Source organism: Fomitopsis serialis (genome assembly GCF_022376445.1).
Source record: "Fomitopsis serialis strain Sig1Antser10 chromosome Unknown B0H18scaffold_3, whole genome shotgun sequence".
Taxonomy (NCBI): domain Eukaryota; kingdom Fungi; phylum Basidiomycota; class Agaricomycetes; order Polyporales; family Fomitopsidaceae; genus Fomitopsis; species Fomitopsis serialis.
In genome coordinates, this window is record NW_025954963.1 from 797,011 (window position 1) to 820,619 (window position 23,609).

Below are 23,609 nucleotides of genomic sequence, written 5' to 3' on the forward strand. Positions count from 1 at the left end.
CCAGCAAGCGCCGCCCGTCTGGCAAGCTTCGACATTTCACAACAACTTCGTCCTAAAAGATGACATCGCGCGCTGAGGCCACCACCACTTGTCTGCAAAGGAGTAAGTAGGTTGTTATACGTGCATATCTCATCGCACTAGGACTGTGACAATGATGCCACAGCAACGACACACGATGTCAGTGGTCACCATCATATGTGAATATGCCTCCGCACAGTGGCTCACTTCGCCGAAGGCTGTCCCGGCGATTCGCAGTAGCAGACTTCCAAGCAAACACGATGCCGCCCGCCCCAACCAAGATGTCTCATACATCATGCACAAATAGTGTCAGATGGTGCTTTCGACATAGCGAGGTGAATGATCACCCCGACGTACGGCCCTACCTCATGCTCAGGCAGCGTGACCTGTCACTGTCTCCTTGAACCCCTGAATATCACGGCCTGACGTTGGGAAGCTACAAATATATAGGGCGCCGGTAGCCGTTTTTGCTGCCAGTGTCCTCGGCTCACTGCCCTCTTGTCATGCGTATCGAAGAAGGGTTTCAGCAGGTACGTTAGGACGGTACTTACTATACGATTGAATGATTGACATGGCATCTTATCCCACGGCCGCATGATTCGGAATAACAGACTCCATACACAGAGGGACATCCGTATCATACTGATCCGGTCCTTCCTATCCTTCTGAAGCGTCTTTTACCGTCAGATGCCCTTGTCGAAATTGAGGGAGATCTGAGTCACTTCGGCAATGAAGTCACTACAAGTGCGTGCTGACACCTTTCCTTGGCACATTTACATTTACGCAACAAATCATGTAGCTTTGCGGTCTGTGAACAAACTCACCGGTGCTCCCAAGCTTGTCCAATATGACAACTGGGGCCGCCGAGTGGACGACCTGCAGACAACAGAAGGCTGGCGCCGCATGAAGGCGCTGTGGCAGATGGAAGGCATCATCGGAATATTCTACGAGCGCAAGCACCAGCAACACAGCAGAATCCATGGTTTCGCTAAGATTCTGCTGGCCATGGGAGATTCGCAGTCGGTATGAATGCCTCTACCGTGACTAGTACTGAAGTTAGAGTTGAGCATCATTGGCAGGTGGATTGCCCGCTGAGCATGACAGACGGTTCTGCACGAGGTAAGTACACGTATCATGAGACTCAGAATTTACACGGTCTCACCGATTGCTGTTTAGTCCTCGAACTCCTTGGAACATCGGCGTTGAAACAAGACATATATCCTCGGCTCATCAGGTCGGTCTTCCCCTATAGTATGCTGACATGATCGCACTGAAAACTGATTGTCAACAGCCGCGACCCTGAAGTCGCTTTCACAGCTGGGCAGTGGATGACGGAGGTATGTCGCGAGCATTTGGTAACTGCATATTCATACGGAGGCCTTATCAGCGACCGGGAGGCTCGGATGTGTCACACACAGAGACAGTAGCTATGCCTGCTCCAGGAGATACCGGAACCTCGAACAGCAGTCCATATGGTCCGACTTACACGCTTGATGGGTTCAAGTGGTTCTCCAGCGCAACTGACAGCGACGTCGCACTAGCTTTGGCACGTACCGGATCTGCTTCCGAGGGCTCTCGTGCTCTATCATTGTTCCTCATACCGCTGCGCTTTCCACTCATCCGGGAGCCCGGTGCACCGAGACCTTCAGCAATCACGAACCGCATCTTCGTACATCGCCTTAAGGACAAATTTGGAACGGTAGCCGTCCCAACCGCCGAGCTGTCACTCGAGGGCAGCGAGGCATATCTGCTGGGACAGCCCGGCCAGGGTGTGAAGCTCATTACGCCTGTCTTGAACATCACTCGTGTGCATTCCGCAACCGCGTCGGTGGGAAACCTGCGCAGATGCCTGGCAATCGCGACCGCGTACTCCCAAGTGAGGGCCATCAAGGGCGGCAGCCAACTGCTGCAGGATACACCGCTCCATGTCGCGGAGCTCGCCAAAGTGTCTCTGGTGTACCGTGCCCTCGTGCACATGTTGTTCGGGACAGTCGCGCTGCTGGGCAGGGTCGAATGCGGCGTTGCGACTGAAGACGAGACACATCGTCTGCGGCTGCTTACCCCTGCTGTCAAAGCATTTGCCGCGGAAAAAGCGTGCACGGCGATGGAGGAGTGTATGGCCGCACTTGGAGGAGCGGGCTACATGACGGAGACTGAGCTCGGACGGTCCGTACCCTTTTCTCAGCGCAGTGTTGCATGTTTTAGTCATTGACAACTGACGGTGTGCGGCAATCCTGACAGGATGATCCAAGATGCACTAGTCGAGAAAATCTGGGAAGGTACCATCACAGTTTTGTCTCTGGATGTCGTCCGTGCAGCATCCGATCGGGCGGTTCTGGATTCATTCGTTGCCGTAAGTCTTCGCCCGTCTGCCTGGGGAGTCCTAATCACTGATGCATGATTAACAGTGGGTCAACTCCGTTTCTGCATCATACAACCCAGAGCTTGAAGTAGACAGCACTCTCGGGGCGCCGCTTGACATTCTCCGATCTGCCCTAGACGACCTGACGGCTGCGTACGCGGCGCCCATCCCGCCTCTTGTGCCTCGGCCGGCATTGTTCCTGCTGTCGCATGTGGCATGCGGTGCCTTCTTGCTTGAGCATGCTGTCTGGGCTTGCAAGACCAATGCCGCAACACGTCGGATTGATGTAGACGTACTCAAGAGGTGGATGGAGGAGGGTGGTGTGACCCAGGCGGTCCAAGACGTGCGCAGAGCTAGACAAACCCAGTTGCAACGCCTTCAGGAGGATAGGGAGGTTGTCTATGGCACGGACGCCAGAGCAGTCAATGTATCCTCCCGACTATGAATCTGGCTACAATGAGATCGTCTCCCTGTACGACCATGACTGTTCTCGACAGTACCTATAATGCCCCTGAGCAGCCTGGTAGTACTCAACGATTGATGTTGAAATGTTGATCTCACACACCCGACGGTCAGACAGCACTACGATTGTGTTGAGTGGGCATAACCTATTACAGTAATGTTACACGGGACGAACTGCAGTGTCGCTATCAATACAACGCGGGCAAAAGCGCTACAAAAAGGTACGAGGTCTATCATGACCCGCTGTAGGGGACGATGTGGCATCTACCCATCCGGTGAGCCTAAGTATTCGTGACCTGACCGTGGATAATACTACGCACCCTAGTAGGCCGCGTCCTCCCCACCCGCTCCTGGGAGTGAAAGTCAAGTCAATCGTCTCCCCGGAACCTCGGAGCACCTTGACTGCAATTTGTCGCTGTAGAGTTCGTCAGGCAAAGCAGGCGAAGGAACTGTGGACTAGAGACGTACGTTCTCACGTGTACTGACAAATTCAGCCAGCGGCTGCAGGGATGATGACGAAGGGAATGATGCTCGCGTCAATGAGCCGAACGAAAGTACCAGATCCTCTCGAAGAAGGCCCTGATACATTCAAGTCTCAGCAGCAAGGTCATGACGTCCGAGACGCCATAGGGGACACGCACCGCTGCTGCCGCTGGACTGCCCGGCGCGACACCGTTCACCGTCGCGAATGGTAATAATGTGTTGCTGGAAGACCCAGTGCTCTCCTGCGTTGTAGACGGTTCTGACTTCGCCGACGTTGCGGGGTCAAATACGCCTTGCAACGCAGTCGCGATCGTGTCCCTGAGCGCGTCCAGGTCGTTTCGCAGCTCGATAACGCGCACACGGGCATGACGGACAGCCCACACATCGAGGTCTCCGCGCGGGAAGCCTTCTGCGTCGACCAGAGGCGAATTCATGGTAGAGGAGTTCGCCTTCAGAATGGAGACTTGTGCGTCCAGCTCGGCTTCGAGGTTCTCTTTCTGTGTTATCAAGGATCGCACTCTATCTGCCGGCGTGTCTCTGTCTCTCGAGGGAATCATCATACCCATGTCAAAGATCGGTGTACTGCAGTGTGGAAGTAGGAAGCAAGAAGGACGATCGCACGGGCTTCGCAAGTGCTATGGATGACATAAGCCCGGCACTAACAGCTTTATACTACTTACTGATTGTAAGGAGCACTATAATACAATACTTACTTACTGGTCATCACTCCAATAGTATTGCACCAATAAGTAGCCGACGTGTCGACAACAAATACAACAGACTCGGTTACTTACACCTGTACCCTCACTTGCTCCGAACGCATGGACGAGTCGTCTGGATACCTCCCTTTGGAGAGCTCATCTTCATCTTCTCGGCCGTCCAAGCGACTCTCAACTACTTCTTTCTCGTCGCAGACGTCGGCAACAGCCCAATCAAGTCGACCGTTGCGTCTCAAAACGCCACTGTCACAGGCGCGTTTCACGCACGCAAGCAGTATCAATCATGGGTGGGTGCATTCCGGACGACGTTGGGAGTATACCACCTCGAACCTTAAGAATCACAGGTCTGGACCGGACATCCTTGCGCCTGTCCCGCGCAAACATCTTAGTCTACAGGCGTCCGAAAGCCCACATTGGCTAGGCTCCCCGACGCTCTCCGCCTCGTCCTCTCGACCCGTATCGCCATTCTCACTGAATGGCCCACACACTTTGTCACCATCAACGACGCGTCGTCGCCTAAGCCGGCAGCTCAGTTTCAGTTCGCTCAGGGACAACGAGCAGTCTCTGGACTCGCCGATTCTCTCAGCGTATCCACACGAGCGACGAAAACCAGACAGCGAACATGTCGGGGGTATGGGCAGACGGTGGGTGCGTTGGATGCACAAGCAAGGGCTGAAGCGTTGGGTTGTGCCTTGTGCCGTCCTTGCGTCGGTCTGGGTGAAGTGGTCGATCGGACTCGGTTCATACTCCGGTCAGTACCAGTGAAATGACCTCTGACGCTTATGCAGGTGTTCATCGAGTTATTGCTCAGGACAGGGTACACCGCAATGTATGGTGACTACGAAGCCCAGCGACATTGGATGGAGCTCACCATACACCTGCCCGCGCGTGAATGGTATCAGTACGATCTGCAGTATTGGGGGCTCGACTATCCCCCATTAACCGCGTATGTGTCATGGGCGTGTGGTCTAGTGTGCGTGTACTTGTCTTGTTATGAGTGATTCCAGAACCGTGACGTGACGTTGTACATCTTGCAGTGGGTCGTGGATCAACGCCTCGTGGTTTGCCCTCGACGACTCTCGTGGGATCGAAAGTCCAGAAAGCAAAGCGTACATGCGCACCACTGTACTGGTGTTTGATAGTCTAGTGTATCTTCCAGCACTCTTCCTTTTCGTGCGGACCTGGCACGCAAATCGTTCAGCACGTACTCAGGTGACAACTCTGTTAATATTGTTGAATGCAACTCACAGTACCACAGGAAGTGGCCCTCCTCACTCTCCTTTTGCAGCCCACATCACTTCTCATTGATTTCGGCCACTTTCAATACAACTCTGTCATGCTAGGTATGCACATGTTTCCCGCATCATATCGGCTATTGACACTTTGCAGGTCTTACCGTATTGGCTATGGTCTGTTTTGCCCGAGGCTATGACCTACTGGGTGCTGTAGCGTTTGTCTTAAGTCTGGGATTCAAACAAATGGCACTGTATTATGCCCCTGCAGTCGGATCATATCTACTGGGGAAATGCTTGTATCTAGGCAGTGTGCAAGGGTATGTTATCCAATCATATGACTGTGCAGCCCGCTGACAGAACCATTTGGACTGATTGCACTTGAGGTAGACCCCGCCATTTCGTCCGCCTCGCTGCCGTCACATTCGCATCGATGCTGATCCTCTTCCTCCCCTTCCTCCCGCCCTTCGCCCCTCCTTCCGCCATCCTCGACCCCGTCACCCGTATCTTCCCCTTCAACCGCGGGCTCTTCGAAGACAAGGTCGCCAACTTCTGGTGCGCGAGCGACGTCGTGCTGAAATGGCGCCGTCGTCTAGGGTCTAAAGCCCTTGTGAGACTCGCGACGTGCCTCACTGCGCTTGGTTTCATGCCCGGTGCGGCGGGGCTGATCTATAGTGGGTGGAGGGTGCGCTTGCAGCCCCGCAAGGACGATGATGCGAAGGCAGAGGACATGGGCAAGGCAGAGGCGGGAGAGCCGGCCCCGACGCTGCCGCTTCTGCCGTATGCACTATTGACGTCGTCGATGTCGTTCTTCCTGTTCTCGTTCCAGGTGCACGAGAAGACTGTTCTGCTCCGTTGCTCCCTTGACCCTGCTGCTCTCTGGGGTGACATCGAACGAGGCGTCGGAGACGTGGGAGATTGGAATGCTCGTGAGCAATGTGGCTTTGTTCAGGTGCGGTACACCGTTCAGATCATCTCGTTCGCTGGATACTGATATCTGTAGTATGTGGCCATTGCTCAAGCGGGACGGCTTGGGTGCGTCGTACATCGCCATGACCTTACTGTGGAACCGATTGGTCGGCTACAATCCCTTCCGCTCGACCAAGCTCACTACTCCAGTATCTGTCCTTGGTAAGTTATACATAAGTCTCTTACGTTCTCGTTGGTTGACATCGTCTTCGATGCTGCAGATCGTCCACACTGGCTGCATGGCACTCCACCTCGTTGAGCTACTCTTCTCTCCACCCGCTCGGTACCCAGACCTCTTCCCCGTCCTGAACGTCCTCCTCTCGACGCCCGTATTCGGCCTTGTCTGGCTCTGGAGCATCCGGCGCGGAGTCGAGGTCTCGTGGGCACTCGGCGGCCCGGGGCCAGGGACAGGACCAAGCTCGCCAACGGACCAAAAGGTCACCATTACGCGCAGCGAGAATGGCGACGTGCCCGTGCATTTGGATAGCGAGGCGAGCGGCACAGCCCCGGTTGGGATCGGCCGAGAGGGGGGTGCGCGCGCTGTGAGTTTGGGATACGCGCAGGGTAGGCGAAGGCTGGTGCGGTCGCGCCGGACGGGAAGCATTAGTTCGGTGCTCAGTACGGGGAGCTATCGGGAATCTGAGCAGAAGTGAGGGCATATACGGATGGACTATCTAATTGGTTGTTCTTGATGGTAGTGTCTAAGTTTGTGTTGTGCTTTCTGTAGTTCGGATGGCGATCGTTATGGGAGGTACATAGTAGTGCTGAAATGTGGTGTTGCTGTGTTGCTATGTCCTTGTGTGTAGCTCACTTCAAAGTCATTGGAGGTGTACTCGTCTGTTCGGTGAGTGCATGAGGTATATTTGGGCCATGAACGTTCGAACGTTTGAACCTTAGTAAACGGGACAAAAGAAGCTGCCAGGCAATTGCTCTGCAACATTTGGAGGCGGATCTCGAGACCGACGAGTGCTTGGATTGACAGTGCAGTGGAGGGGTTTCCAATGTACAGTACTTGTCTGATACTATCCGATCTTGAGTAGTAGCTACTAAGTACGAATCGTTTCCGCTGCGTCAAGCTGTTGCTTGAATTACCACCCCGATATGAAGCGAACCAGGCAGTCTCTTAGTGCAACTGCTCAAGCTACGACGACCTTACGTTTGAGAAGAAGTTCTTCAAATAATGCCGAGCGAGAAGCTCTGGCGTCTCTCGGGAGTCCCGGGAGCGACTCCGGATTGAATGCGTCTTCCGCCAGTAGTTGCTAGTTGAACGTGTCTCCGACACACTGCCACATACCAGACCGTGCACTCCAGACTCAGATGCGACTGTCACAGATTGAAGGTGCTTGAGCAAGGAGCGCTGAGAGTTGAGTCTTCGCAGGTCTACATTACCATCTACGTGCCAGATATTCACATGCTTGGCCATGCATGAACTGCCAACCTACCCGCATCTAGTACTCAACCCGTCCCCACTATAACGGATGATTCCACGCTCCTCCCATGGGGTAAGTAGCACAGACAACGTTGACGCTACATCCCGAGGCTCCGTTCGGTAGACTTCGACTCCGACTTCGACTATGCGCAGGCCGTCGAAGACAGGCATAGCCATCACTTCGTGCAAAGGGATTCGCACCCCGTCATATGTGTCGCTGGCGGATGTCGTCGCAGATCCTGCAAGTTGGGATCGCTTGGTCGGTGGATGTTCGTTGAACTGCAAGGTGATGTGCGTGATGTTTGGGCTATGGATGGATGAGAAGACACCCTCCAAACCGAGTACTGCGGCCTCCAAATAGAATAGTACCCGATGTACAACCCAACCGTCGCCAAGGACGTGTTGCGATGTAGATCCAAATGGGCAACTAGGCAGAGTGAGAGTCAGGTCACGATGTTGCTTGGCTACATGTACTGAACGCTCACACGTCTCGGTCAGGGCGGGTAGCTCCCGGAAGTGTCTCAAGGATGGCCCTATCGCTCTGAGCAGGTTATTGAGAGCGGCTACATGTTTCCCCGCGATGCTGCACTCCAGATGTTCGACGCACACGCACAATGATGAATGTATGAGGCAGTCGACGAGCGAAATGAGGCTGTCCTTGTTCGAGACAGTGACGCGTAGGTGCTTCAAAAGGCTGCGGGTCGATCGGCGCCCTAGGGCATCGTCAGAGCGCACAGCAGGGTCTTGCGCCTGGGCGACTGGAATTGCACGATGGAAACGTAGGTCCCCTTCAAGTGCTAGTCGATGGAGTTGCGGAACGGCGCGGATGATGCGCACCAGGTCCTTGTGGCTCTCCAGCATCACGCCGTAGAGTGTCAGGTTCGTGACGCGTTCGCATGCGTGAAGGGCTGAGAGGAATAGGTGGTGGAGGGGGGCGGGAAGACATTCAACAAACGTCACGGTGAGCGACTCGGAGGCACGTCCTGAACCTCGAGTAAGGACTAACTCAAGAGTATCTGCCAGGCGCTCCCGGACACGCGCGTGTTCGGAACCCGACTGGACGAGTCACCTGAACATGGTCTCGCTCTTGATGTGGATCTTCGTGTACAGTTGACGAGCGCTCTGCCTATACCATGCTCGGCAGACTGAGGCGCAGTTGCACAGGCTGCGTGGATCGCCAGTGAGCCATTCGATGACTTGCAAATGGACATCGAGTGGTATCCTCTCTGTCAGGTCCGGCGGAAGGGGGAGCAAAGCGACAGGCATCTTGGTAGAAAGCCATGTCTCGACTACTTGCTTCGATCACTGAGCCTCCGGTCGATACCGTGCTAGCACTGCAGTCTTACACAGTCAATGCTACAGCGATGGCGTTCGGATCTTAGTCCGACTGGTAGAAGGTACATACGTTTCTGTTTTCAGGGCATGTGGGATCGAACTGGGATTGTTCTGTAAATTTCCCCGTGGTTGGTGCTTCCTATGGTGACTCATGGTGTAGCGGAGGTGCTAGCGAGTCGTGGGACGTGGGTGCTACATACCACGACGCAGTAGCTAAATACCTGCGACTTAAAGTTAGCACGAGGCGAAGCTGAGCGGCTTGCCCGGCTCCCTGATAGCGCGCACGATATGGAAGTCCTGTTGGCCATTCCATTGTCTATATATATATATAATAGACAAACGATACCCTATTTCGCCGGGTCGTCTAGGAACACAGTGGCGATGACATGCCCGCAGACGCTGCGCAGAACATTGTGGTGTCAGAAGCAAAGGTGAGTTGAGGCTGTGGGATCTAGACCGTCTGAGTGGCGGACGCCAGAATGAGGGTGCATGGAGGAGACGGACTGGATCGGCTGGGGAGGTGAACTGTCACGAGGGACCAATCCCACCCCACATGCTCGGCCGCATAAGTAAGTGCATACCGTCGCCCGCCCTCGCATTGCACAAGACACCCTCATCGCATATGCACTCCTACTAGCCTCTCTTCTTCTTCACACATCCCCAGTAATGCTCCCGACCGCCGCCGCACCCACCGCACCCTCGCAGCCGCCTCACGCTCCCTAGCCACCGAGTCCATCTCCCACCCCCATGCCCAGCACCTCCCCCCGCCCCCGCCGCCGTCCCAGGCAAGCACCCGCCGCGAAGCCCCCCGTGCGCACGCGGATAAACCCCAGCCCCGCCCTGCGCGCCCGCTCCGCCACCCGACGCTCGCCCACCTCCCGCCGACCTTCGGCCGCAACCAGATCCTCCCCGTCGCCGACTCCACGCGCGCGCTCCTCGAGAGCATCGTCGCGCAGTTCAATGCGCCCATCCGGTATGCGTTCGCGTACGGCTCCGGCGTGTTCGAGCAGGACGGGTACAGGAACGAGGAGAAGCCGATGCTCGACTTCATGTTCGCCGTCACGCATGCGGCGCACTGGCACTCGATCAACATGAACCAGTTCCCCGGGCATTACCCGCTGCATGCGCGGGTCTGGGCTCAGGTTCGTCTCTCGGGTTGAGGAGATGACCCCGGGCGTGTGGTTCAACACTCTTGTGCCGATGGAGGGGGTCGTAAGTGTGTGCATGTCGTGCGCGGCTCACAGGGCTGACTGCTCTCCGTTTTGCGTAGACCATCAAGTACGGTGTGACGACGGTCGACAACATGTGCTCCGACCTGCTCAACTGGCGGACGCTCTACCTCGCCGGGCGGATGCACAAGCCGATCCGGATCATCAAGGACGACGCGCGCGTGCGGCTCACGCAGCAGGTCAACCTCACCTCCGCGGTGCGCACCGCGCTGCTGACGCTCCCCGAGACGTTCACGCAGCGCGAGCTCTTCGCGCGCATCGCGGGGTTCAGCTACGCGGGCGACGTGCGCATGGCGCTCCCCGGCGAGAACCGCGGGAAGGTGACGAACATCGTCAGCCGGCAGGGCGACCAGTTCCGCGAGCTCTACCACCGCCTCGTCGTCGCGCTCCCTGGCGTGCACTGGCCCGCGCACATGGAGAGCATCCAGCAGGACACGAGCCCCCATGCGCGCGCGGCGCACCTGCGCAAGCTCCCGGCGGACCTCCTGAAGGGCGTCACGGAGCGGTACGCGTCGGAGGTGCACCCGAAGGAGGCGGACGAGGCTGTATATTGGACCCGGCTCGCGGGTGACGGGAAGCTGCCCGAGGTGATCGACAGTGGTGCGCATACTTGACTCGTCTACCTCCGATGGGCCGCTGACGTGCCTCCGCAGAGATCCGCAAGCTGGTGCGCTACTCGTCGACGGTGCAGTCGATGAAGGGCGTGGTGAGCGCAGGGCTCGTGAAGAGCCTGCGGTACTCGAAGGAGAAGGTCGGAAAGTGGTGGCAGTCGCGGGGCTCGGGCAGCTCGTGAGCTCGGTTCTCGCTGGTGCCGTGTGTGCGGCGATAGTAGACCCGGAGTGGGTGACGGGCGGAGGATTGCGGATACATAGAGTATGGATGGGGCATTGCTAATACTTATTACCGGCACGCAGACAACATTGTATCCATTCATGCTCAACTTGCAGTATATAATAGGTGCTATCACTCCTCTGTCACTCTTGCGTGCATGCAGGTAGCCGCGTGTAACAACGACCGACGCGTCTGGGATAGCAAGTGGTGTGACCGAGAGGCGGGACCCCGACCCTCGATCGCGCACTTCTCATCTTCTTTTCGGACAAGTTGTCGACGGATTCAGTGATTTCCTACCTCTGATACTTACTCACGAAGACTCTTGCCTATGCTACACTCTGTGTCCCGAGAAAGAGGCCTGCGGATGAAGCGAGGAGTTGGAGAGTTGAGCCTGATGCGCGGGGTGTTACGGGTCCGGGCGGAGGTGTGGGATGGGAGTTGGGGAGCTGGGAGTCGCCGCATCTCATCAACCACCACCACCTCCTCTCCTCCGTCCCGTTTGCGCTGGCCAGAGGCTCTCCGTTCTGTACTTTCCTCCTGCCCGCGTGCTTCCCCTTCCCGTGCTCGGCGCCTTTCCCGGTTGTCTTGGTTTCCGCTTGTTCCAGTTCCTCCTCCACGCCCTACCCCGTCTGCGCAGCCAGTCCGTTCATTCGTTTAACCTCACCTTTCCGTTTCCTTTCCTTCATACTTGGGCTTTGGCTGCTATGTCTGACGTCGCGCACAACGATCTCCCTGTGGAGCACACCCCGACTGGCTCACCGTCCCCCCTCACAACCAGGAGCTCCTGCCCGAGTCCGAGAGCTACTATGTCGATGAAGTGGCCCCGCCTGCAGTCGAATCTGAGCTCGAGGCACCCTCGACCCCGATACCCCAGGCTACACCGCTGACCTTGTCGCCCTCCGCCGTGTCGACGCGCACCGTCGCCATCATCAAGCCGCACGCGCTCCCGCACCGCTTCGACATCGAGCACAGGATATCCGAGGCCGGCTTCGAGGTGCGTACCGCGCCGCCGCTCGGGCGCGCCGTGCTTCTTCGGGTGATACTGACGCGCTGCGATCGTGATCGTGCAGATCGTGAAGGAACGCCAGATGGAGTTCGATGTGGAGACCGACCCGGAGACGATGTATGAGCTCTTCGGAGATGAATTCGAGTGCTTTGCCGAGTAAGCCATACCTCCCGTCTGTCACGCACACAACGTGCGCCGTGAAGGGATGTGACTGACCTCCCTCCAGGGGCCCCGTCTGGGTGTACGTCCTCGAGCGTCGGCGCGCCGTCGAGGTCTGGGCCACGCTCATGGGGCACCCCGACCCCGCCGTCGCGCGCCAAGAGACCCCGCACGCGCTGCGCGCCCTCTACGGCGTGTCCCCCCAGCAGAACGCGCTCCTGGGCTCCCCGGACGCGCCCACCGCGGAGATGCAGATCTCCGCCATCTTCGCGTCCTCGCCGCCCTTCCCCACGACGGACCTCCCCGACGTCGGCAGCGCGAGCCTCACCGCCGGCTCGCTCCGCTCCGTGTCGTCCTCGGTGCTCTCCGCCCTGCGCAAGATGGGCTCGAGCGACGGGAGCGGCAAGTCGCCCTTCAAGGCGCGCAAGATACCCTCGACCCACGCCGCGCCCGATATCGTCCCCCGCATGTCGCGCGCCGCCTCGCTGCGCGCTGGGATCCCTGTGGAGAAGACGAGCGGTCCGCGTGTGCCCCTCACCAAGGAGAGGCTCGCGCAGACGTTCGAGAACGTGCCCGGGCACAAGCGCACCTCGACGATCTCTGTCGCGAGCACCGCGCCGCCCGCCGTGGCTCCCCGCATGACCCGTGCCGCTGCGCTCCGACTGGGCCTGCCCATGCCCGAGAAAGAGAGCAGGAGGCACTCGATACAGGTCGCGCCCTCGGGGATGGCGAAGCGCGCCGACGAGGCGAAGGCCACGTTCGAGGGCGTGCCGGGCCACAAGCGCAGGGAGACGTTCACCGTCGCGAGCGTCAAGGCGCCGACGGTCGCGCCCCGCACGAACAAGAGCGCGGCCCTGCGCCAGCAGAAGGATGCCGCGCCGCCGACGTCGTACATGTGTGAGTCCCCACTCCGCGCGAGATCTCCGTGTGCTGCGTGAACTGACGTCGGACAGTCCGCCCCCCTACGGCGCAGACCCCGTCCAGGTCCACGTCGCGCACGTCCTTCAACGGGACGGGCTCCGCGCGCCCGATCATCTCGCGCCCGCCCTCCGCGGCGTCCGTCCAGACCCCCACGCGCCCCGCCGTGTCGCGCCTCACCTCCACGTCCTCCGTCAGGTCCACAACTACTACCTCCCAGCGGGCCCCCTCCCGGCCGTCCACCTCCGCGGGCGTCATGAGCTCGCCGTCCGTGGCCAGCACCAGCAATAGCAACGGCATCGCCGCCCCGAAGGACAAGGACGCAGCTGCGAAACCGCGCCCGCGTCCGACCAGTATGCAGGCCCCGACGATCGCGCCGCGCACGAACAAGAGCGCGCTCCTCCGCGCGCAGAAGATGGCTGCGGCCGCCGCTGCCGCAGTCACGCCTGCGGCGAAGACGAAGGGCGTCGGTGCTACGCCGCGGGCGCTCAGGGTGTGATCTCACCGCCCGCAACACCTCTCGACTCAGTAACATAACCATCAAGACCCAAGCCCAAGCTCTCTCACGCCTTTAGGCCCAATATGCGGAATCGTCTATCAGTGCGGAAGAAAGCGAGTCGTCCGTCTGCGGTGGGCGGACGACGTACATAGAATGGCGCGCCCCGGACGTGGAGCAGGTACATAAGCAGTTGGCTGTCGGAAGCCCCACGTTCTCCCGCGCAGGACGCTCGTTCTCTTCCTCTTTTGTTGTTCGTCTTTGCTCTCCTCCTAGCCCAGGCTCGGCCCCTGTGTCGGGCGTACACATCCTCGTCGAACGCGGCGGTGCGCACTGCTTGCGGCCGTCGTTGCTCCGGAATGATATACGTGCGTCTCTATATGCGTCCCTGTTAATGCTCAGTTGTCTTGTCTCGTCAGGTCTGCGTGGCGTTGTTTTGTGCAGATGGTTCATACATACGTACAATGCGGCCGCTGTCTGTCTGTTGTATGAGTATTCCCGGTGGACAGTGGTAATACATGGAGATGTTCTTGGAATGGTGGTCGGTGTGATGATCAGCAATCAGAGAGCCGCGCAGGTGTTTGTTGTGGTCAGTATAGCATAACTTAGCATGCACGATCCGCAAGATATCAAAGCAAGACTGGTAATCTCAAAGGACAAGGTCACCATTGCGTTCAGCAACCGCACAACGACGGCGCAAGGCGACTTACCTACATCTGCGCGCGCACGGTTCGAGCACGATGGGTGCTACCGTGGCTATGCGCCTCGAGCGTCGTAGCGGAGACGCTCCAGCTCACGGATCTCCTCCACGTTCTGGTCAGTCCAACTGCGCAGGAGTAGACGAACCAGGACATCGCCAGCGGGGCACACCACCAAGCCACGTCGGGCCAGCTGCACTGCCGCAGCAGCGCCAGCGCCGGTGTCAGCACGGTTAAGCTCGCTATGAGAGGGTGGAGGACCGGCAGGGGGAGGGAGTACGCTTCCAGGGGCGGTGGGAGGGAGGAGAGCGATCGTCGGATGGTGGCGTGGGGCGGTAGGAGGAGGAGGCTGAGGTTGGCGTGGAGGAAGATGTTCAGCGTGGCGAAGAGGTCGGGGAAGGGGATGGCACGGAGGGCGCGGGGTGCCAGCGGGAGGGGAGGACAGCGTAGAGCGGTGAGATCTTGTCCCATCTCAGGACGTAGATAACGTGGCTGGGAGGCACGGGGGTGAGTGGCTGCGCGGGCTCGGGTGGGCAGGGGACGGGGGCTTACAGTAGGGTGGAGAGTGTGATGACGACCTGGCCGAGGAGCATGTATTGCGACGCGGCGGCATAGCTCTGGTTCTTGAGGCTTTCTATGAGCTCCTCTTGTTCTGCGGATGCTGGCTCGACGACGTTGTGCTCATGGCGAGCTAGACACGACGCACCTTGTTCGTCCAGGACATGGTCGTCCTCCGGGTTCTCCGAGAAGCGGAACGGTATCCTTTGCCTGATTGACATGGATAGAGCAGAAGCACCTCACTTGTATTTGTGAATCCGAACGGCCTTTCACGAACAGATTCGAGTCCGGTGTCAAAGACCAGTACTACTTGCAAGTGCGCGCGCCGCTCGAGGTCGGCGACAAACACGTGCACCCGCCCATCAGATCGGCTCTGGCAGATCTGCTCAAACTTGAGATTGACTTCTCAGATTCTGACCACCACCGACTCGGATAAGTTACTCGATCCTCGAATGCAGCCATGTCTGCGACTCCCGAAACGCAAGCACTGACGGTTGAGGCAGGTCAATTCGACGACGCACCTGAGGACAACTCGACTGCCGTCGATCCCCGCGCGGGCCACGCTTATGTCGACGAAGTACCTCCGGAGGAGGACAAGCTCCTAGAATGGTCGTCTGCGAGCGAGAGCGAAGATCAAGATGAATTTGGTGCGACGAGGATGCATGGAAGCGGAGGCTTTCCAGACGCTCAGAGCTGAAGACGAGGATTGGGAGATCGCTGAACGAGGTGCGTCTCCTACTTCGCCTGGTCCTGAGGGCGTTGAATATCATCCACACACACAGACTTCACGAAGCAATACAACCGTGTCCGGCAGCATGTAGCTGTTCGTACGGGTGCTGCGCAAGGCGTCACATCCTCTATGGACAACCGCGCGGCGGTCGCATCGCTGCCTGCAGTCAACCGCCCGAAGCAGACCGCGAAAGCCAGCTCCTCCACCGTCACACGCACTATGGACAAGACAGAAGACCAACTACAAGCGCTGTCTAAATATTCCTCTCGCCTCCGCAACATCGACATGCCATACGATCTTGGCGTAGGCGTGAACAGGAAAGGCCCCTCATCCACCGCGAACATGAAAGACAAGAGCGATCGCGCGACGAGCGAGCAGGTGCTCGACCCTCGGACTAGGATTATTCTGTTCAAAATGATCGGGAGAGGGCTCCTATATGAGGTGAACGGGTGTGTCAGTACCGGCAAGGAAGTATGTGGGCTTCTCTTGACCATGTATCTACCCGTTGCTCAATATATTTCCGTTTTCTTCTACTCGGTACCGTAGGCCAACGTATACCACGCTGTCACGCCTGAACGCAGGCATCTTGCTCTGAAGATATACAAGACGTCCATCCTGGTATTCAAGGATCGTGACAAGTATGTTACAGGAGAGTACCGCTTCAGGCGAGGGTACAGGTGCGTAGTGCGACTGTAGGTCAGCCGTCCGGTGTAGTAACTGACTACACATCCAGCCGTCACAATCCCCGCAAGATGGTCCGCGTATGGGCCGAGAAGGAAATGCGGAACCTGAAGCGTCTGGTAACAGCTGGGATCCGGTGTCCAGAGCCCGTCGAGGTCCGCGAAAACGTCCTGGTCATGGGCTTTGTAGGCGACAGGGAGGGATGGTAGGTCCTGCAACCTGACAAATGAAGACTCGACGATCCTGATCCCTATTCATGTAGGGCATCACCCCGCTTGAAGGACGCTGAGATCCCAGAGTCTGTGATTCCGGAACTGTACGTCGAGCTTCTGCTCATGACGCGCAAGATGTTCGTGGAGTGCAAGCTCGTACACGCCGACCTTTCCGAGTACAACATCCTCTACCACGTCGAAGACACAACTCCCTTACCCACTCAAGCCCCGCCGCACGCCGCAAGCAACCCGGCAGACCCACCGCCACCAAGCTCCGAAGCGTCAGCCGAGACTGTGCACACCCAAAACGAAAACACGGAGCCCACGCGAGGCGCGAACGCGGACACGACAGCCCCGCAGGGCCACCTCTATATCATCGACGTCTCACAGTCCGTCGAGCACGACCACCCGCACGCGTTCGACTTCCTCCGTGCGGACCTGCGCAACGTCGAGGACTTCTTCGCCAAGCGCGGCGTGCCCGCCGTCGGCCTGCGCCGCGCGTTCGAGTTCGTCACGCGGGAGTCGCTCGTGCCCCCGGGCAGCGCGGAAGACCCCGCCGCGGTCTTGCGCCGGTGGATGGAGGAGCCCGACCAGGCGCCCGCCGATGCTGATGGCGAGGAGAGGTCTGGGGACGAGGGCCAGTCGAGGGCGGATGCGGCGCAGGAGGACGCGGTATTCATGCGGTCTTACATCCCGCGTACGTTGAATGAGGTCTACGATCCGGAGCGGGACGTGGGCGCGCTCAGCCGCGGCGAAGGCGCGCAGCTCATCTACAAAGACGTGATCGGCCTGGTCACGCGGGAGGATGCTGCAGTGGAAAAGTCAAATGTGCAGGTCAAAACCAACGGGACCAAGGTCCGGTTCGAGGACGACGTTGCTGATGAAGGCTCGGGCAAGACGGAAGATGAAGGGGACAGTTCCGCAGACGAGGACGAGGAGTCCGACGGGGACCCGGACGCAAAGGGCGCGCTCGAGGAGCGGCGACCTCGGGGACACCGACACGAAGATAAGGAGGCCAAGAAGGTGCGCCTCCGCGGGCGAGCTTATTTGTGATTGCCGTGCTGACTCCGCGGCAGGAGCGGAAGAAGGCGACGAAGGAGGAGGCGCGCGAGAAGCGCAAGCACAAGATGCCCAAAGCAGAGAAGAAACGGCGCGTCAAGGCGTCCGCGCGGGGCAGCTGATCGTCGCCATGCGCACCGCGGCAGGGCGGGCTTCCATTGTCTCCCCTGGTGAGCATGACGTCTGTGGCGCGGCTGCACACTTGTTGCTGCTGATCCCGCAGCGTCGAGGATTTGAAACTCGTCCGGACCAGTGGACGTTGTTGCAAGGGCACTGTACCTTCTCGACGGTTGGAAAGGAGCTCACGACATAGCCTCGGATTGTGCAGGCATAACTGCTCGTGTACTGCGTATCTGTATAGCAGCCTCGCCATCCACTATTGTCATCAATGCACTCGCCCTAATTTCGGGCGTGAACATAGTCTGCCGACCATAAAAGCCGGCGAGCGTCAGCCTGAACAATACTCCAAGCAAGCCAACCGATGCTGAGTCTAACTGACAGCTGCCATGATCGTCCCAATCGGGGTCAGTGACACTGAGTCACTGACGATCTTGGAGATTTGCGCGAGCACTGGAATCCTGTCAAAATCGGCTATGGACACACATGGAACGCATGTTAGTGTCCGAAGTGATTTGTCACACCGTAAGGGACACCTATGACCCGAATTTAGCGTGTGTAGCTAGCTGCATTCTTCGCGAGTCACGCCGTGATGGTGGTAAGCCAATAATCGACCACCAAGGAAGTGCCATTAGATATGCTCTCTATGTCGACAAGGGCTAGCGAATGGACTCCGGATCCCGTGTAATAAAGCGGTGTTTTGTTGCGGTGAATCACCCTTCGTGTCCTCATGCATCCGTGATACATCCATGACTAGCGTCCTCGACTGTCTTGATGTACTTGAACAGAGTCCCCTGAGTGAATTTGAGCGGCTTGGCCTTCCAGGACTGTCGGCGGCGCGCCAGCTCTTCTTCGGAGACCCGCAACTCGATGCTATTTTTGACCGCGTCGACAGCTATGATGTCGCCATCCTGCACCAGAGCAATAGGGCCTCCTACTTGTGCCTCCGGGACAACGTGTCCGATACAGAACCCATGCGAGCTGAATATACATAAACCCGGTTAAACCTCCAGAGAGGACGTGGGCGCGGAGGGACTCACCCGCCGCTGAAGCGCCCGTCCGTGAGGCAGGCAACGTCGTGGCCAAGGCCGCACCCATAATAAGACTCGTCGGCTTCAGCATCTCAGGCATGCCTGTGGCGTCTTATCAGCGAACAAATTCCTCTCGCAGGCCAGAAAGGAGCAATCACCCGGTCCACCCTTCGGCCCGAGGTATCTCAGCACGACGACCGTCTTCTCGCCCTTCTTGATCGATCCACTCTCGACGGCGCGCACGAAGTCATCCTCGCTGTCGAAGGCACGCGCCTTGCCTGTGAAACCTAGGCCTTCCTTTCCCGTGATCTTAGCGACGGCTCCGCCGGGCGCGAGTTACCGCGAAGGATACTACAATAGGTGGATCAGTGGACGTCCGTCATTTGGGGTGACAAGACTTGACTGACCGCAAGTGACCAGTCTCCTTAATCGGATTCTCGAGCGGCCGGATCACGTCCTGGCTGGTGAAGTCCAGCTTACCGTGTTCGTGCACCCAGCGCTCCAGGTTCTCGCCCAGGGTTCGTCCGGTGACGGTCAAGTTATTACCGTCTATGAGATTTTTGCTCATCAGGTATTCCAAGATCTCTGCGGGTCAACATTCAACACGTGCTGTGAGGCTGGCACAGTAGGAAGAGCCTTACTTGGGATACCGCCAATTTTGTACACGTCTTCAAAGACATATTTACCGCTGGGCTTCAGGTCGGCAATGAAGGGGACGCGGTCCGAGACATTTTGGAAGTCGTCGATCGTGAGGTTGATACCAACCGAGTGCGCAATGGCGATAAGGTGGAGGACGGCATTTGTCGAACCGCCGAGGATCATCGTCAGAACCTAAATCTGACATGAGCACGTGTAAGGCGCCCGGGCGGGGAGACGGTCACCATCGCGTTTTCGAACGCAGAGCGAGTCATGATCTGCCGGGGGAGAATATTCTTCTCCAGCAGGTTGCGCATGACGGGTCCGATGCTCGCACACTCGTTCATTTTTCTGGGGACTCGGCGGGGAAGGAGGATGATCCCGGGACGGCCATGCCCAGGGCCTCCGCAGCGCTCGCCATTGTGTTCGCCGTGTACATCTGCGCGGGAGCCCCTGTCAGACGGGCAGGATAGGGGCGGCGTCGCACTTACTCCTCCGCAGGCACCGGGACCGGGACATGCGTGGCGAATGGTCTGGTACCGCGCCTGCTCAGCTGCCTCCGTCCGGCCGTCTTGCAAATACTTCCCGTATGCCTGGAAGGCGGAAACAATGTCCAGCTGCGGCGCGCCCGCGCAAGATCCTGCGCGGATGGTTCCGCCGTACATCATGATACCGGGCCGATTCAGTCGCCCCACTGGCAACAAAAATTCAGAAAATTCAGAAAACGTCGTGCGAAGACCGGACGACACACTTACGTGCCATCAGCACACCGGGCATGTTTTTGTCGCATCCAGGGATGACCACCATACCGTCCAGCCAGTGACCGCCTGCGGCGGTCTCAACCTGGTCCGCTATGAGGTCTCGCGACTGGAGCGAGTAAGACATCCCTTCAGTGCCCATGCTGATGCCATCGCTGCGACGATATGATCAATCAGGACAATAGGGCGACACGGCGTGCGGCGTAGCCCTACAAACCTGACCCCAACGGTACCATATTGGTAGCCAATGATACCAGCGTCAGTTAGCGACTTCTTGACGTGCTGACCTAGACCTAATAGGTGCTTATTGCAGCTAAAATTGTACGAGTGAGATTTTCGAGGTGAGAGTGCTGTACAATTAGGTCGTTTGCTACTCACGGATTGCCTTCATACCTGCGAAGTTTAGAGTCAGTAAAAATTCTATCTACGTGAGGAGCGGGCCTACCAGACGCTGGCGACGCCAACCATCGCCTTGTTGAAGTCCTCGTCGTCTTTCACCCCATCAGTCGCGTAGAGCATAGCCTGACTCGCGCCCTGAGTTTTCGGCTGAGTGACCGTGCGGCTGTACCGGTTCATAACGGGCTTCTCCGCGCACCGAGCTCTCGACGACGAGAGGCATCGTCGAGACGTGGTCAGACACGACCGCCTGGACGGATGGAGGGACGAGGGCCGTGCGTGGTGCATCCTTCTGGTCGACGATCTTGGCTGGTGCGTCGTGATACGGATACACGTCACGTAGCGCTGAGGGTGGGCGTCACTGTGTGACACATCACACAAATGTCAAACCCCGCCACGCGCGCGAGTCCTGACAGGTCCAATCCGACCATCGCCGGTCCGTGCCATGCTCGTCTCCGTCCAGATCGCTGCCCGCCCGCAGGCCTCTCCGCACCGTCAATCGGATGCGAGCTAAATTCCCTGTTATTCGCCCACATAGCTACAGTACAGTGGCCCGAAGGACGATGTGACAAGCGACGCTACTGCTAAAGGAATACGCGGGAAACGCAGCGAGCATTTAATTTGATGACAATCGAGATAACATTCTGCGCACGCCCCTTGCCATGCCGGGCTCAGTAGCTGCTTCTGGACGGTCCCGTCTGATCAAATCTGCCTCCTGGTGACAAGAGTCGCACGGTGCGTAAACCACGAGGCGTGCCCCCGACCGGCCGGAGGCGCCAGTGCGGAGGGCTGGCACCGACGCGCCCGCCAGCCACAACTCAGCGCGGCCGCCCAAGCTGGAGAGCGAGATTCGGGGGGATCGCGGACGAGTCAAACGCGGATTGGTAGTGGCGCATCGGCGGTGTTACCGACACAGCGGGCAGGAATGGACAAACACGGCAGCTGTTCTTAGGAGCCCTCTGCGCCGCCAGATAGTCGATCGTGTTTCGGCTCGATTATGTGACCTGTGACCGGCTGAACCAGCAGATTGGAACGCTGCCCACGATATGGCCAGCACCCAATCAGCACGAAATCTTCAGTCCCCTCCGCAGACGAGGGCCTTGAGAGCGATGTTTGAGTGAACAGCGAGCGAACGAGTGTGATCTGAGCGAGGCCGTGTGCGGTGGACAATGTTGTTGCGGCTGTGGCGACGATAATAATGCGCATCAGGTAATCACGTTGAGTTTGACCATCGCACTTCGCCGTGCAGCGGTTGAGCGGATGCACTCACCAGCCATGCCGAGGCGTTCCTCGATCCAGTAATGCGCGCAACGGGCGGACCCTCGTCCGGCCTGGTGTATGGTTGAACTGGGCCTCTTTGACCGGTGCTGCAGCGGGAGCAAACCTTAGGGGATTGTCCGTGCGCTCCTTGCACCGTTACGGGGGAGGCTCCTAGGCCACATCCGCCCCTCTCTGCGGACAGCAGTTTTTGCCCCCTCTTTTCTTCCGCGATCCTGCCGTCGAATGGGTTTACTGGTCTTGCTCCCGCCCCCGCCGCCGCACAAAGCGACATCCTGCGACCGCGACGTCCTGTGGTAACCTTTGTCCCGAGGCTGGCCACACATGCACCCAGAGCGACGAGGAGGAGGCGATCCAGGACGTCAAAGCTCGCTGCCGAGTAACCTCCGCTCGCTGCTCATTGACAACCCTGAGCACGGGGGCCAGAGCGATCATCCAGAGGCCTCAACGAGCGGAGAACCAAGGGCAGGCTGGGATCCGAGCTCGCGTGCGTTTCGCCCTGTTCCTTCGTTTCCTGATCCCGATTACAACGTCGGAAGCCTCGCGCCAGCTGCATTCGATGAAGGGGACAGGCGTATAGGCGATCTGCCCAGAAGAGGGCCCGCGGAGCCCATCGAAACCTATTCAGACGATCCCTACCTCCGGCGACCCGCTGCGCCCCAGCTGCCCCCCTTGCAGTCTATCCTGCCCGGAGGTACGTCTCCCACCGAGCCTGCGCTGCCTCCGCCCAGAAGCGTGCATGGCTATCCTCAACACTTGTCTTTGCCACCACCAGAGCCGCCCCGGCTGCCCACCCTGCGGCCCTACTGGGAGGGACAGGCGGGGCCGTCCAGCCAGCCGCAGAGGCTCCCTCCCGCACGACATGGCTACTCCTACCCGATGCCGCAGGCGCACGAGCCTGCGGCCCCGTACTCCCATCCGCCACCCCAGCTCACCCCTGTCAGCTCAAGCTTCCCCCCGCCAGGATCGCGCTACGGCGGACATCACGAACTGGGCGGCGAGTATCCCGTCGCGTCGTCCTCGCGCCAGCCGCTCCAGCCATACCCAGAAAGCTACTCCTTTCCCCAGCCGGGGCCCAGCCGCGCGTACGAAGCGGGGCGCGGCCGCATCCCAGAGGCGCGCTCCGAGTACGGCTCGCCCACCCTTGGGTACCTGCGCCGACACCTGGAACCGGAGGGCGGGGGCCACCCTGACGACCCCCGTCGAGGACGCTCGCTGCCGCCGCGTCGCTCAGCTGGAGCAAGCGGCTCGAGGCCCCTGCCGAGCCGCTTGCTCGAGCCTGAGGATCGGGGACTCTATCCGTTGCCCCACGCCCCGCCCTTGCCGTACTCGCGCGGCTCGCCGGTCACCGCAGAGCGGCCGGGCGAGGGCGAGAGGCAGCTGTCGCCCGTCGAGTTTCGAACACGCCCGGGCAGCAGGCGCTCGGTCAGCCCTTCAGAGCGTCGGACGGCCCTGCCCATCCCCGAAGCGGAGAGGCCACCGTTGCAGAGTAAGTTGGGACGCCTCAGCAGTGCAGACACCCTTTTGATCTGTGTCCGATGGCAGGATACGAAAGCGTGCCGGATTTTCGTGCGCCTTCTGGCCCTGGGTTCGGACACGGCGCTCGTCCGCCCTTCCCGCTCTCCTTCCAGAGCTCTACACAATATGATCCCGCCACAATGGCACCCCGATATCCGCAGGAGCGCGGCTGCCAGTCAGCACGCCGTACAGTTACGATCCGAATGCGCCACCACTGGGTGAAGTCGAGACACTAGCGTCGCCCCGGTATACTGGGCCACTCTTCTCGGAACCGAGGAGCTACCAGCCC

At 58.8% G+C, this 23,609-nt stretch overlaps 10 protein-coding genes across 10 annotated transcripts; 6 read left to right on the top strand and 4 right to left on the bottom strand.

The window, feature by feature from the left end:
- Positions 1-521: 521 nt before the first annotated feature.
- B0H18DRAFT_1081997 (uncharacterized protein) lies at positions 522-2,825 on the top strand (the record flags this gene model as incomplete). The annotated part of the gene is made up of 9 exons (XM_048031470.1): positions 522-548; positions 630-762; positions 818-1,041; positions 1,098-1,137; positions 1,195-1,252; positions 1,310-1,355; positions 1,406-2,184; positions 2,260-2,371; positions 2,427-2,825. The coding sequence occupies 9 exons, from the start codon at positions 522-524 to the stop codon at positions 2,823-2,825; spliced, it is 1,818 nt and encodes a 605-aa protein (XP_047899738.1).
- Positions 2,826-3,053: 228 nt separating this feature from the next.
- On the bottom strand, positions 3,054-3,891 carry B0H18DRAFT_868041 (uncharacterized protein; the record flags this gene model as incomplete). Its single annotated transcript, XM_048039915.1, has 3 exons — positions 3,054-3,257; positions 3,311-3,421; positions 3,484-3,891. The coding sequence occupies 3 exons, from the start codon at positions 3,889-3,891 to the stop codon at positions 3,054-3,056; spliced, it is 723 nt and encodes a 240-aa protein (XP_047899739.1).
- A 456-nt stretch (positions 3,892-4,347) lies between these two features.
- Positions 4,348-7,076, top strand: B0H18DRAFT_973625 (ALG6, ALG8 glycosyltransferase family-domain-containing protein). Its single transcript, XM_048043945.1, is given in 9 exon segments — positions 4,348-4,799; positions 4,856-5,017; positions 5,082-5,256; positions 5,303-5,387; positions 5,434-5,596; positions 5,667-6,098; positions 6,118-6,228; positions 6,280-6,394; positions 6,467-7,076. 9 exon segments carry the CDS (start codon positions 4,678-4,680, stop codon positions 6,896-6,898), a joined length of 1,797 nt encoding a protein of 598 aa, XP_047899740.1. The 5' UTR covers positions 4,348-4,677; the 3' UTR covers positions 6,899-7,076.
- Positions 7,077-7,184: 108 nt separating this feature from the next.
- Positions 7,185-9,430, bottom strand: B0H18DRAFT_973626 (uncharacterized protein). Its single transcript, XM_048043946.1, has 6 exons — positions 9,356-9,430; positions 9,080-9,306; positions 8,821-8,985; positions 8,160-8,730; positions 8,061-8,101; positions 7,185-8,025 (listed from the first exon to the last, which is right to left on the bottom strand). The coding sequence occupies exons 3-6, from the start codon at positions 8,938-8,940 to the stop codon at positions 7,684-7,686; spliced, it is 1,074 nt and encodes a 357-aa protein (XP_047899741.1). The 5' UTR covers positions 8,941-8,985; positions 9,080-9,306; positions 9,356-9,430; the 3' UTR covers positions 7,185-7,683.
- Positions 9,431-9,562: 132 nt separating this feature from the next.
- B0H18DRAFT_973634 (Mmp37-domain-containing protein) lies at positions 9,563-11,244 on the top strand (the record flags this gene model as incomplete). Its single annotated transcript, XM_048043947.1, is given in 5 exon segments — positions 9,563-9,582; positions 9,674-10,151; positions 10,171-10,221; positions 10,280-10,838; positions 10,892-11,244. The coding sequence occupies 5 exon segments, from the start codon at positions 9,563-9,565 to the stop codon at positions 11,029-11,031; spliced, it is 1,248 nt and encodes a 415-aa protein (XP_047899742.1). The 3' UTR covers positions 11,032-11,244.
- A 529-nt stretch (positions 11,245-11,773) lies between these two features.
- On the top strand, positions 11,774-13,651 carry B0H18DRAFT_1113778 (uncharacterized protein; the record flags this gene model as incomplete). Its single annotated transcript, XM_048033009.1, has 5 exons — positions 11,774-11,803; positions 11,848-12,063; positions 12,140-12,231; positions 12,302-13,131; positions 13,188-13,651. The coding sequence occupies 5 exons, from the start codon at positions 11,774-11,776 to the stop codon at positions 13,649-13,651; spliced, it is 1,632 nt and encodes a 543-aa protein (XP_047899743.1).
- A 753-nt stretch (positions 13,652-14,404) lies between these two features.
- B0H18DRAFT_1113779 (uncharacterized protein) lies at positions 14,405-15,125 on the bottom strand (the record flags this gene model as incomplete). Its single annotated transcript, XM_048033010.1, has 3 exons — positions 14,405-14,695; positions 14,757-14,838; positions 14,899-15,125. 3 exons carry the CDS (start codon positions 15,123-15,125, stop codon positions 14,405-14,407), a joined length of 600 nt encoding a protein of 199 aa, XP_047899744.1.
- Positions 15,126-15,314: 189 nt separating this feature from the next.
- Positions 15,315-17,980, top strand: B0H18DRAFT_973637 (RIO1 family-domain-containing protein). Its single transcript, XM_048043948.1, has 7 exons — positions 15,315-15,551; positions 15,574-15,630; positions 15,687-16,105; positions 16,181-16,311; positions 16,368-16,520; positions 16,578-17,580; positions 17,604-17,980. The coding sequence occupies exons 1-6, from the start codon at positions 15,365-15,367 to the stop codon at positions 17,578-17,580; spliced, it is 1,950 nt and encodes a 649-aa protein (XP_047899745.1). The 5' UTR covers positions 15,315-15,364; the 3' UTR covers positions 17,604-17,980.
- Positions 17,981-18,257: 277 nt separating this feature from the next.
- On the bottom strand, positions 18,258-20,863 carry B0H18DRAFT_973641 (dehydratase family-domain-containing protein). Its single transcript, XM_048043949.1, has 9 exons — positions 20,574-20,863; positions 20,346-20,441; positions 20,126-20,283; positions 19,616-20,064; positions 19,376-19,565; positions 19,128-19,319; positions 18,893-19,054; positions 18,744-18,816; positions 18,258-18,684 (listed from the first exon to the last, which is right to left on the bottom strand). Exons 1-9 carry the CDS (start codon positions 20,810-20,812, stop codon positions 18,432-18,434), a joined length of 1,812 nt encoding a protein of 603 aa, XP_047899746.1. The 5' UTR covers positions 20,813-20,863; the 3' UTR covers positions 18,258-18,431.
- A 540-nt stretch (positions 20,864-21,403) lies between these two features.
- B0H18DRAFT_973645 (uncharacterized protein) lies at positions 21,404-23,495 on the top strand (the record flags this gene model as incomplete). The annotated part of the gene is made up of 2 exons (XM_048043950.1): positions 21,404-21,809; positions 22,137-23,495. Coding segments are annotated over exons 1-2 (1,369 nt in total), but the record flags the coding sequence as incomplete, so codon positions are not given.
- Positions 23,496-23,609: the final 114 nt, after the last annotated feature.